Source organism: Strix uralensis, chromosome 8, assembly GCF_047716275.1.
Source record: "Strix uralensis isolate ZFMK-TIS-50842 chromosome 8, bStrUra1, whole genome shotgun sequence".
NCBI classification, from domain to species: domain Eukaryota; kingdom Metazoa; phylum Chordata; class Aves; order Strigiformes; family Strigidae; genus Strix; species Strix uralensis.
In genome coordinates this window covers 10871290-10884058 of record NC_133979.1, presented here as the reverse complement: position 1 = coordinate 10884058, position 12769 = coordinate 10871290, and the positions used below count along the sequence as shown (strand labels likewise).

The window sequence follows — 12769 nt, the reverse complement described above, 5'->3', positions numbered from 1 at the left end:
CCTGACTTTAGTACCTTAGTATTCTCTTAAAGTGGATTTTTTATGTGCAACTCCAGTAGAAACTGGCTCTTCTATTACAGGAAGTTTTAACTTAGATTGACAGTTCTTGCTGGTTGTAAAAATGGAGCACTTCCCATAAACCTGTTTTCATCTGTGAATGATCCCACTGAAATGGCTTGCCTGCAGAACTGCACCACAGCTTTAGGATTCATGTAACTGCTACTGAGCAATGTGATTTCATTAGTGAGCTCTTCCAACAGAATAGAAGCTGCTAATTTTCTGTATTCAGAATAACAACATTTCTGTAAATAAAAATTCAAGCCCTGGGGTTTCTTCTTAGGAAAATTTACTCTTGGACTTCATGTAAACATGACTTTGATTTAATGTATTTTGCCTGTAGGGGAATAGACTGTTAGGAATTCCCTGTGGTTCTAATCTGTTTTAATTTAAACTGTAGCTGGGAGCACTGCAGATTTCTCTGATCCACGAGCTCGCAGTAATAGCAATGAAGGCCCAGACTTTACCACTCCAAAAGCCATCAGCGATTTGGCAGTGCGGCGGGCACGACACAGGTTGCTCTCTGGGGAATCAGGGGAGAAACGTACCTCAAGACCTGTCAATAAAGTGATTAAATCAGCATCCGCCACTGCCTTGTCTCTCCTGATTCCCTCAGGTAAGAAATGCCTTGGGTGAGGCATTGTCGGAATCTGCAAGCACTAAACAAAAGGTCTGCAGACAGATCCTCCCCCTTCACTCTCCTGGAATAATGCCCTTGCTGGCAGGAGGGGAGAGATCTAACTTTTACAATCGGTTTAATATTTACTACTCGGCAGGATAATGAATACTGCTTTGCCACAGACAGGAGCATTGTGTGTGTGGTCTTGACTGCAGCTTCTGCAAATGGCAGCTGGGCCTTATTCTTTCCCTAATTTTGTTTAAATTGGCTCCTAGCTGGTCTCTAGACAATGGTGAAGCAAGGAGGTGTAGAGACACGGAACGATTTTAACCCTCAAGGTACTGTTTTTTGGGGGTCACATGCTAACTGTGGCACTGTTTGAGAACTGAATGTGTCTGGTGCGTTCATGCACCGGGAAGTTTCAGTAACTCCAGATTACTTGGTTGAGATTAAATGTTCAAGAATTCAGTAGTGCAAGTAACTCACAAAGTCAGTCAACACTGAATTGTTGGCCCAGCTCTGTCTTCAAGCAGAGCCAGACCTTGACAATTCCTAATGCCAGGTGGTAACTTCTAGTGAACAGCCCAACCATGCCAAGCTACAACAGACTGAGCTATGACAGACCAGTTCAGCAGGAGACTCTCCCCTCAAGGACTTTGTCCCTCTTTCTGGAGGGTAAGTCCTTGCTGTATTTCCAGGGCTGTACCTGTTCCTGCCTAGGTGGGAGCAGGAAATCGCAGCTAGGCCACCAGTGCCAACCCAGCAGAACCTGCTGGCAGAGCAATGCCTGCCTGCCCCTCTCAGCCCAGAGCTGGAGGCAGGTATGCAACTGTTTCTTGGCACTGTCATGGTGATACACGTTACATTTCTTGTGGTTTGGGCGTTGGTTGCTTTTTGAGCTACAAACTCCCTCATGAAAATCTCTAAAATGTGTATTTAATCACACAGCAAAGGTTTCTCCAGAGCTGCTCTCATCTGCCAGGTAAATATGTGCTGGGCAATTCAGCAGGTGTTTCTTAATGGATTAGGGATTACCTTTTACAACTGCATTTAATATTCCTGTTCTTTGGGTTTATTTTACTGATGTTGACCAGCTTCACTTTAAAATGAGAGTTCTGTATTTGCTTTGTATTTTTAAGGTTGGAGGTTGTTCCACTCGTAAGCATAGTCAGATAGTTTAGCCAGTAGCCCAGCCCTTGGCTGTTCGTTTGGGAAATGCACTCTGAAATACACTTGTGATGATGTTTTTCAGTAGCAAAGTCCCTGCAGTAGCTATTTTTTTAGGGTTAAATATTTTTGTCCCTGTGAATTTAAAACACTACCAAAACTACCTAGATGTAGTTGTTCTCTGATTGCCTATTGATTTTTTTTTTTTGTGTTAATACTAACTGATTATGATTTATCTCAGTACCAACATGTAACTTGCACCAAGATCTAGAGACTATCTGATCTTTTGGAGGAGGATAATATATGACAACCTTGAAATGGGGTGTTCCAGGACTGTGCCTAGAGCAAGTGCTTATGATGTGTTGTAAATCCCAGAAAGAGAAGTAGTACACACTGACCCAACCATAATCCTAGGCGAGCAGTGCTGCTTATTAAATAAACACCTCCAAATGTGCTTCTTTGGAAACTGCTGATTTTTGTATTTTGAAGCGTGAGTTAGTTGAAGCTGCAGGCAAACCCAGCTCTGGTGAAGACCACCAGCTTAAGAGCATTGGGAGAGATGGTTTCCTAGCTATTCTCTAACAAGAATTTTCTCTCTTTTGGAGGCCTGGTTTCCTAATTTTTGCCCACCTTTGTGTCATCACTGTAGATCACCACACGTGTTCTCCATTGGCCAGTCCAATGTCACCTCATTCTCTATCCTCCAACCCATCTTCGAGGGACTCCTCACCCAGCCGCGACTTTTCTCCTGCTATTGCAAACCTGAAACCACCAATCATCATCCATCGGGCTGGAAAGAAATACGGTTTCACTCTCCGTGCCATTCGCGTCTATATGGGTGACAGTGATATCTACACTGTGCATCACATGGTCTGGGTATGTCTCTGCTTTTCTAAAAGGAGTACCCTTGGGGCCGGAAATGCATTTAGCCAGGGTTGTGGGGTTTAGCTTTATAAATTGTATTTTGCCACCCTGTTTTCTCTCTCTTTATTTGGACCCAAAGTTATCTTTCTGGGGTGGGGGAAACCCTTTAAATAAATAAATACATACATAAATAAATATCAGCACTTCGGGTTTTATCTGTAGCAGTTTTCAAGCCCATCACAGAACCACAGCAACCTTTCTTTCCTTCTTTCTTCCCTGGTTACATGAATCTACCTTCTTTCACCTGTAGCACATACTTTAAAGCATGTTTCTGTGTACATACCCCCTTTCTCTTTATCCGGGGTTGTTGCATGAGGGCCAGTTGTAGCTAATTTATTCAGACCTGTGTTAGCGATTATAGCCTGCTTCTGATCAGCTCAGTCTGCTGGGGTTTTCCAAGCAGTTGCTTGGAATTGATTACAAGCCTTAAAGCATCACTGCTGGTATGCTGATTGCCTAGGGATTTAGCTCTTGGCTTAGTTGTGTGCTATGCTAAAATGTCTGGTTTCCATGTCTGTATCTCTTCCTTCCCATTACTTCTCGTACTTGATCTCCGTGTTCATTTTTTGTTAATGTATATGACTTTTAGCAATGATCCGTTCCCCAATGCGGTGTTGTTTGAATTTTGTAGTTAGGGAGAACAGAGTCAGGGTGGTTCATTCTTTTCCTTGTATTTCTGTGTTCATTAGACAATTTGAACTTCGTATGCTTTGATCATCATTTAACACTCATTCTTACCTAGAAAAATAATCTGAAGCTGTGTTTTTTCCCTTGCTTCTCTCTGCTTTCCTTGAAAAATGCTGAGTTTACCAAGATACTGATTTGGGGCCTTTTCTGGCTAGAGGGAGTGTTGCAGTATTCTCAAGTATATCTGTCTCCTCCCTATAAAGGAGGCTTACCTTCCTGAACAGCGATGGGGAAAGGCAATGTATTCATGGGGGAAAAGATCTGACATTGGATAGGTTAATAAAGGATGGAAAGTGGAAAAAGAAACTGTTTGGGATGAGATGCAATATCGGCACCCTAAACACCTGGCACAGAGTCTTATTTAGAAGTGTGTTGGCCACCTTGGGTTCCAGCATGTACATGGAAGGATGCTGGATTTGGGATGGCAAAGAAATTGAAAAAGATTGAATACTTGTCTGGAAATCAAGAGTATCTAGTTAACATTCCTGAGTGCTGAAAATTTTTGGAAGTGCGTTAAGCCTTTTGCTTTAGGAGGAGCTGGTCTCTTGATCAGCTTAACCATCCTGGCTGGCTGCCTTGGATCAGAAGACTGGCAGGATGCTGGGGGAGGAGTGGAAGAGCACAGATTTTTGTGCTTGGCTGTGCCAGTCAGTGGTTTCTTTCACCCTTCTTTGAAGCAGCTGATGCTGGCTGCAGCAAGAGATGAGATGGATGGGCTTTGAGTCTGATCTGGCCAGCGATCTTGTACATTCCTCTTCTCAAATCAGTCATCCCCTTCTCGTTGCCAGCACGTGGAGGAAGGTGGTCCAGCAAACGAAGCAGGTCTGCGTGAAGGGGATCTGATAACCCATGTCAACGGGGAGCCAGTCCATGGACTGGTGCACACAGAAGTGGTGGAGCTGATTCTGAAGGTAGGGACTCAGCACTGTTATGTTTTGGAAATTATGAGCCAGCTTGTTTAAAACACCATAGGTATCTAATTGGCATTGTCTGAAATAAAAGTATGTACACAGCACCTGGCCTTTGTGTTGCAAAAACTCATTGCTGCAGGCTTGATCCCTAAATCTCAAAAATTTCTGCATGTAATTTAAGCTGAAATCAGATATTTTGTGTGAGAAATAAGGACCTGTCAGATACATTTTTATCAGCAGTAGAAACAAAGGTTAATAAGATTTAAGTATAAAGTATACCTTTCCTCAAACATCCCTTTAAGAAACAAATACCTGAAAAATTTTCCAAATTGCTTTTATTTTTTGCCTTTAGGCTGTGCTAATGTTATTAGCTCTTAATACTGCTTTCTCAAGGATTATTCCTAGTGGTATTTAAAAGCAGCTTTGTAATGGTTGGTCTTAAAATTATCCAGTTAAATGACTTGCGTTTTGATACCTCCTCTGAGCTGAATCCATTTACAGAAATAAACCCCAAAGTTTTGGACTCTTCTAAGAGACAGAAATCTTTGGGACTGCAAATAGAGCAGCAATCAGGATTATTATTTTTTTTTAAGATGAGACAAGCCATGCTCTGTGTTGCAGATTCATCAAGATAGATGCCTGATATGCTCGCATCTGCCATCAGTCAGAGCACTGGTAATAGCATTGGTGACAGAATATCACTTTGTTCAAGTTTCCAAGTATTACAAGTATTAAATTGAGGCAGTTGGGATCTCGATGGGAGAGGTCAGATGCTGTGTTCTATCTGCTCTGGGAAGCTTTACCTACCAGCTGGTGTCCGAGCTAATCATTTGTGAAAGCCTGACTAAAGAGGGCTCTCTCTCAGCAATTCCTTAATAAATGATAAGTGGAAATGCAGAGGGGGAAATGGAGTTTGACAAAGGATTACAAAATGGCAGGCAGCAGTAAACTAGCAGCCTACCTGCTTAGCCTGCAGATCTGCCTCAAATAACCACGTTTTAAGTAATGTCTCTCTGTCTTGTTTGTGACAGAGTGGAAATAAAGTGTCCATCTCCACCACGCCATTTGAGAACACGTCCATCAAAGTTGGTCCAGCTCGAAAAGCCAGCTACAAATCCAAGATGGCTCGTAGGAACAAGAAGAGCAAAACTAAGGATGGTCAGGAAAGGTTCGTTTTGATGTTTCTCTGTGAAAATTAAATGATAACCAAAATAATGTAAGAGAGATATTTTCAAATCAATTTGCAGATAATGTATATCAGTAGGCACCTCCTTTAGTTTTTCTTTTCTTTTTGTTTTCTTTCTCTCTTTAACTGTGTCATAAAATTGAGTGAATTATGACAATAAAGGTAAAAAATCATTTGGGCTTGTAAACAACTTCTGAATGCTCTTCCACAGTAAGAAGAAGAGTTCCTTGTTGAGGAAGATCACTAAACAAGCATCACTACTTCACACCAGCCGGAGTTTATCTTCACTGAACCGCTCTCTGTCTTCTGGAGAAAGTGTGCCTGGCTCTCCAACTCACAACCTGTCTCCTCGGTCACCAACGCAGAGTTACAGATCCACTCCTGAGTCTGTACACTCAGGTAAAAAAAGAATCAAAACAAAAGAGAAAAAAATCCACACAAACAGAAAAAAAATTGTAAAGATTTTTTGCTTATTGATTAATTTTTGAAGTAAAATATACAGCAGCAGGTAGGAGGTCTGTTTTTGAAGTAAAATGACAGCTGTGATGTCAATTACCTAAAGGATGGATGTATTCGCATTCACTGATTGATTTAAAAATGAAAATCCATACATCCTTTTAAGAATGCATTTGCTATAATACAACATCCTTTCACTTTGCAAATGTGTATTGTAAGTTGCAATGTTTTTGTAGCAGTTTGACACATTTTCTATATTAGTTCAGAGAAAAGGAATCAAAACAGTGTGGCAAAGTCATATTTGAAAATTGAATCAGCTGATGGAATAAAGAGATTTGCATCTTGAGAATAGCAATGAAACACATGGTTCATCTGCTTGGAGGTTTTTTCAGAAAAAACGTTCTGATAGCAGAGTGTTTCTCACTATGTTCTGGTGTTATGTGACAACGATGTGAGTTTTCCATCAGAAGCCATGCAATATTACCTTGTAATATCACTGCAGTGCTTTGTGGTAACATGGCGTTTTGTCTTGATTTTGCATGTCTTGTTTTCAATAACTTGTTTCAATGGCCAAATATATATTAATCTTCTTAGTCTTTTTTATTTTTTTCTCTTTTAAGTTGGTGGCAATTCTTCCCAGAGCAGCTCTCCCAGTTCCAGTGTTCCCAATTCTCCAGCCAGCTCTGGACATATCCGACCCAGCTCTCTGCATGGACTAGCACCAAAGCTTCAAAGGCAGTACAGATCTCCAAGGCGTAAATCTGCAGGAAACATCCCTCTGTCACCACTAGCTCACACTCCATCGCCAACCCCACAGTCCACATCACCGCAGCGCTCCCCATCTCCTTTACCAGGACACTCAGTTGGCAGCTCCAGTATTATTCAGTCTTTTCCAGTAAAACTACACTCCTCTCCACCACTGGTGAGACAGATTTCTCGCCCGAAAAGTGCTGAGCCCCCCAGATCTCCTTTGCTAAAGAGAGTGCAGTCAGCCGAGAAACTGGCTGCCTCGCTGTCCTCTTCTGAGAAGAAGCTGGCTTCCTCACGTAAGCATAGCTTGGATATCTCTCACTCTGAATTTAAGAAGGAGATGTTACAGAGGGATCCTAGTCTCCAGAGCTTACAAGAATCTGTGAATGAAACAACAGGTGGCAAACTTGGGCTAGCGGAAAAAGGGATGTTGCAGAAGCCGGGTTCACGGAAGTTGGGTGCTATTCGACAGGACAGGGTGGAGAGGAGGGAGTCTTTGCAAAAGCAAGAGGCCATCAGAGAAGTAGATTCTTCCGAAGATGAAACGGATGATGGTTCAGAAGATAGTCAGGATGGGAGAAGACTGGACAAGCCCCCTGACAGTGGAGACCAGGGCTCAGATTCTTTTAATGAGGATAATAAGTTTTCATCTAAATTGGAAAGCAAGGATAGTATTGAAGATGATGCCTTTCTACCTGAAGATCCAAAAGGTACAGAAGATTTGCAGAAGGGAAATGGTCAACAAGCCAAGCCTGTTTCAGAGCCCCTGCAAATCGGTGTGCACCCTTCCCCAACAGAGGCCCTCCCAAGAACTTCTCCAGAAAAAATAGCTAATTCAGAAGAGCCATTCCTGAGATCAGAAACAACTGCAAAGGAACATAAATTGCCAGAAAACAAAACTTTTGAGTGTTTTGGTCCAAAAGACAAGTCTTCTGAAGCAATCAAAGACCTAGGGAGAACTACAAGTATTCAAAAAACAGTAGATCGCACAGAACATATACAATGCCCATCTATCAAACTCTTGGAACTTGAAGAAGGTGACTCTTCAGGGGCCTCGTGTGGTAAACTTGACCTGAAAGACCCTCTGCTAACAGAAAGCAGTCAGAAAAAACAGGATTCCAAACCTCTGCTGGCACTTTCTTCATGGTGCACGGCAAGCGTGAGCACTCCTCTCTCGGTAAGCCCCGCAGATCGCAGCGACAAGGATCACAAGGAGATGCTTCAGCCTACAGAACAGCACAGCACCTCATTTCTGTCCCCTGGAAGTGCGAGCAAAATGTCCCACAAAAGTCCTAGTACTGAAAAGCAGCCCAGCTCGTCCCAGGCAGAGAGTGCTTCAACTGCCAGCAAAACGAGCCCAGCAGGTCCTGTGTCCTCCACGCTCCTCGTCCCCGGTGCTATCGAAAGAGCTCTCTCCGTGTCTCAGTTAGTGCCGCTAGCTCAGAGCGTGTTAGGCCCTTTGAAGCTCAGTATGGCTGGTTCCGGAGAGGTGGAAAAGAGAAAGGATTTCCCCCATTCGGGTGCCTCCTGTAAAGAAGAGAGAGATTCAAAACAAAAAAGGCAGGAAACTTCACAAGCAGGAGTGTGTCAAGAGAAAGCCAAACTATCTAGCACGGACCGTCTGACCACAAGGAGCGGATCCTGCGCAGAGTCGTTAAACTCAGCTAAGCCCTGGGAGGCGACGTGTCCTGTGGTGTCAAAAAAGGAAGCAACTTTTTGCAGTGCTAAAACGTCTGAAGTGTTGGGAGGTAGCTGCAAAATCACTCCATCAAAAGAGCTATCTCATGCTCTTGGACAAGCAGCTCTGAGAGCCTCTCCTCTGCCAGATGGCAGCACGAGGCCCTGTAAGGAAGGGACTCTCAGGCAAGCAAAAAGCAAAGAGGTTGGAAATCAGTTAAAAATACAAGACTTTACCCTGTCACATGATGGTGCTGTAAAGAAAACATAGCAGCATCCCTGGTACGCGTGGACTTGGAGCATTCTACATTCAAAATAGAGACTGCATGTTTGAATTTTGTAATATACACTAATATAAAATAGAACTTGTGTACATCTATTTTTGGGAGGGTTTTTTTCATACTGTTTTTTGTGTTTTTTCATCCTTGCTATTCTATTTTTGTACACAGTAATGCTTGCTGTCTGAGGTCTCTTTAGAACAGGGTATCTTTAAAGCAGGGCTTAAGAAACAGTTTGTTGATTTTTTTTTTGATTTTTTTTTTTCCCCCTTCCAGACCTTTTATGTTGCCTGAGTTTAGGACCTGTTGTGCTCTTCCTTCTAATCCTGCCTTTATTTGAGATACCAAAATTCTGAGTACAAAACAGGCAGTTTACTTTAAAATCTCTGCTTTTCAACCTTCTCTTTGAAACACCATTGGAATTCACAAATTTCAAGTATTTTCTTTGAATTTACAATCTGGTGTCCTTTGACAAGGAGAAGAAAATACCCTCTTGTCCGCAAGCGATTCTGGAACTACGAACCCTCTTTGTAAGGCCTCTTCATCACCATGTGCATTCAGTCCTGCACGCGTCTTTAGAGGATACAGAGGCAAGGGACTTGGCTGGAGGGATTGGACAGAGAGCGATCCCTGTCTTCTTTTTAAACCAATTAAAAGTACTTTTCAATGCAATTATCAGAAAGAGAAATATCCAATCTGTAAGCTGTTTTGGGGGGGATTTTTTTTACTTACCCTTTATGGAACACGTGGCAAATTTTCCCTCTGTTTTTAAAATTTTAATGATGTTTTATCTTCCTTTCTCTGGCTTCAATTCATAACTTTCCCTGCCTCAGAATAAATGACCCCAGGAGAGGGGTGCCTTGTAGGTTGATTTTAAAGTAGAGGAATTTGTAGTCGCATGTTCTCCAGTGTGTCTCAGGCAAAGTTATCTCAATGATAAATGACCTTTGGAGACTTTTCCTTCTCTTGGTGAGTCTAAATAGGTAGGGATTTTAAGGTGTTCGTTAACATTTCTGAATTGGGGCTTGGGAAACTTGCTGAGTTTTCTGAATCTGCCCGTTTTAAAAACAAAAAAAGCCTATGAAGAGCTCTGACTCCTCGAGTTCTATGGACAAGCTGCAAGCAGACTTCAAAACACATGTGATATTTTAAGATTTCAGCTTTGATAGCTAGGTCATTTCCACCTCTGAGGTCACTTTCCATTAAAAAGTTCCTCTTTGCTCTTAGGTTTAGACATTGCTTTGCTTTAAGTGTGACCAACTCTGGATAACAGTGCTCTTTGCTGAGGATTAGATCAATAATAATACACCAATAAATGTGTTGAGTGGTGATACCTATAGCACTGTAAGCCATCTCTTCATCCAATTAAAGGTTCCTCTTGATGAACGCTCCCATCATTTGTCCCAGATTGTGCTCAGCTTTTATTCTAGTCTTGTCTCAGTGTATCTCCCTGCGGATCACCCGCCAAGTCTAGTATCCTGCTCACTGGCTTACTCTGTTAGAAGCAGAATGACTGTGCAACAGTATTTCAAGCTAAAACCTGCATCTGTTGGTCTTATTTCATTACACTGCCACCTTTTTCATTGTCTTGGCCTTCTCCAGACTTGAAGTTTTGATTCACTTTCCCTAAATACAAATATGTTTTTATATAGGAATATATTTTCTCCATCTCTTTCAACTTGATTTCAGCTCAATCCACAAATCACAAAAATCTCTGGAATCTCGCCCTGCTTCCTTCTGTATAACCGGTTTCCCCCAATTATATACTTGATTTTGGCTGCTTAGATTTAATTTCTGGACCAAGTTTTGGTTTGGTTTGAACTTTTTTTTAACATGTTTAAGTGCGTGTTTACTCCGTGTGTCTGTGTGAACTTGTATGGTGTTGTTAATACACTAACCAAAGCCTCAACGCTCCCAGATAACATGTTAATAAATCTTGCTGTGACGGTATTGAGAGCAGAGCCTGCTGTGCTGTCTCTTTGCTCTTTTTCCTGGAATTCATAGGCTACTCATATACACTTGGTTTGCAGTTATAAACCACAGTATTTCCACTGTCTTGTCAGGGTCCTTGGTATCTCCAGGCTCTCAAAGCACTCTTGTTGATGAGCATTGTTCTGTGCTGATTTGGAGCAATAGCAAGTAAGGAGCAGACTTGGCAGGATCTGGTACTTATCTGGCTGGTTTTCTCCCCCATGGGTTGATCTACTGAAAAATTGCTGAGAAACAAGGTCCGATTGGCAGTGGTGTATATGATAAAATGGACAGGAATAGTGAAAAATTGATTCAGCATCCTGAGTCTGTGATAATTACAAAGCAAAGCCTCAAGCTTATCTCCTGAGAGCACCTAACCTTGGTGAGATGAAGACTGTATCAATTAAGTAGTGAGCCTGGAGCTGCGTGAGGATGTGGTCCGACCTGGCTGTTCCCTGGGTGGCAGGTCCCCCTTCTCCTTGTGGTGACACAGCTGCCTCTGTGAGCGTGCTCCTGGGGCATCCACGAAGGGCTCTGCATTTAAAAAAACTAAGGGGAAAACTGCTCTTAGGAGAGAGGGCTGGGTAAGCTGGCTCATCCCACGCAGGTTGGGAGGGGACCTGCTGAAGATACCAGCTGTATTAGCTGCTGACTCCCTCCCTTTGCAGCTGGGGGTTCCTGTGCTGAATTGCAGAGTTATCCTTAGGCATAAAAAGAGGAGTGAAAAACCTTGCTATGTCACAGCTTTTGCTGCTTTTGCCTGAATTGGCCAAAGAAGCAGCGAGGTCTGTGTTTCGTTGCCTCTTTTGTAGCTACAGTACAAAAAGTGATCAGTGCAATTTTAAAAACCCCGTTTTTTTGGAAGACAAAGCCAAACAGCATTACCAGGAAAGCATCCTAGTGAAACCCCATATCCCCTGCTCCTGGTCAGTCCTGCAATTTTCACCCAGTGTGCCAGGTGCCCCATCATCCCAGTTCCACCTTCTGCCAAATTTATATGGTGCACCTTAGCAAAAGATTTGGGCAAAAAGACTTTTTTCTATAAAATTTTGATAATAAACCATGTAGATACACCAAGACTTACTCCTTGCTCTGCTAAGAATTGCTTAAATACCTTCTCAAATAAGCTTGCAAAATGTGTTGGGGAGGAATGAGATGTTGGAAAAGCTCTGTGTGAAGAGTGTGTTCCCCAGCTCAGGATCGGGCCCGCGGTACCCAAGTGAAGCATTTAGCAAGCCAAGAATTAGGCCTCCATAGATAACCCTGGGTCAGACAGGCGGGAGGTAGAAGTTGCGTGCGTGTGGTGTGCGTTTGGTGAACGAGCCGTGCATATAATCATCCAAATAAGCTGCTTTCCTGCTTCATTTCCCTGTTTCCTTCTGTCGGCTTGGATGTGTCTCCTGCTCCTCATCTGTGTTGGGATAACACAGCATCAAAGCTGGTTCCAGCCCCTCTCTGCTGCATCCAGCCGGCACATTCCTGCCCTGTGCCTCATTTCAGTGTTATTTTTCCCTTTGTCTCTTACTGTTGCAAACTAAGAGAAACGGATGATATTTATTGTAAATATTAGACTTTAGCATTGTAATGGCCACTCCTGGGTCTGAATGTCAGAGGCCTTTGGCTGCTAATATACTAAAGAGCGCTTGCCGGGGAGGCGGTAGGAGTGACCAGTGGTTTTGGTTGCCACACTTGCATTAAGGTGTGATTTGGAGTATTTTAATTTTTTTTTTTTTTTTTTTTTTTCTTCTGAAGAGGGGAGGATAACGTCTTTCTCTGGTTTTCTCTTACTGGATGTGAAGGATAATTCTGTACTTCTAGTAGAAGATTTGACAGAAGTGTGTGTTTATGTTGTGTTCGATTACCATATCCAGGTGGCTGTGAGAGCACCTCCTGAACTGGGCTCCGCCAAGCTGTGTCACTCAGCACTTAGCTAGATAAGAGAAAGTGTGGAATTTCTGTGTTTTTAGAAACTTGAACAATTGCCACATAATAGCGGTGCAATAATTTTTATTCATGTTGTACCTGCATGTCGATGTTCAAATCCTCCTCCAAAATAAATAATTTTTTTTTTTTACATAAATTCAAA

General features: G+C 42.5%; 1 protein-coding gene across 9 annotated transcripts in view; it reads left to right on the top strand.

The window, feature by feature from the left end:
• Positions 1-12769, top strand: part of MAST2 (microtubule associated serine/threonine kinase 2) — a 198158-nt gene extending 185389 nt beyond the window's left edge. For all 9 annotated transcript variants that reach the window (XM_074876149.1, XM_074876151.1, XM_074876150.1 and 6 more), the window contains 6 exons: positions 458-673; positions 2493-2719; positions 4243-4365; positions 5397-5533; positions 5763-5950; positions 6628-12769. In XM_074876149.1, coding sequence (XP_074732250.1) covers positions 458-673; positions 2493-2719; positions 4243-4365; positions 5397-5533; positions 5763-5950; positions 6628-8705 — 2969 coding nt within the window. In that variant the 3' untranslated portion in view covers positions 8706-12769. The remainder of the gene's footprint in view (positions 1-457; positions 674-2492; positions 2720-4242; positions 4366-5396; positions 5534-5762; positions 5951-6627) is intronic.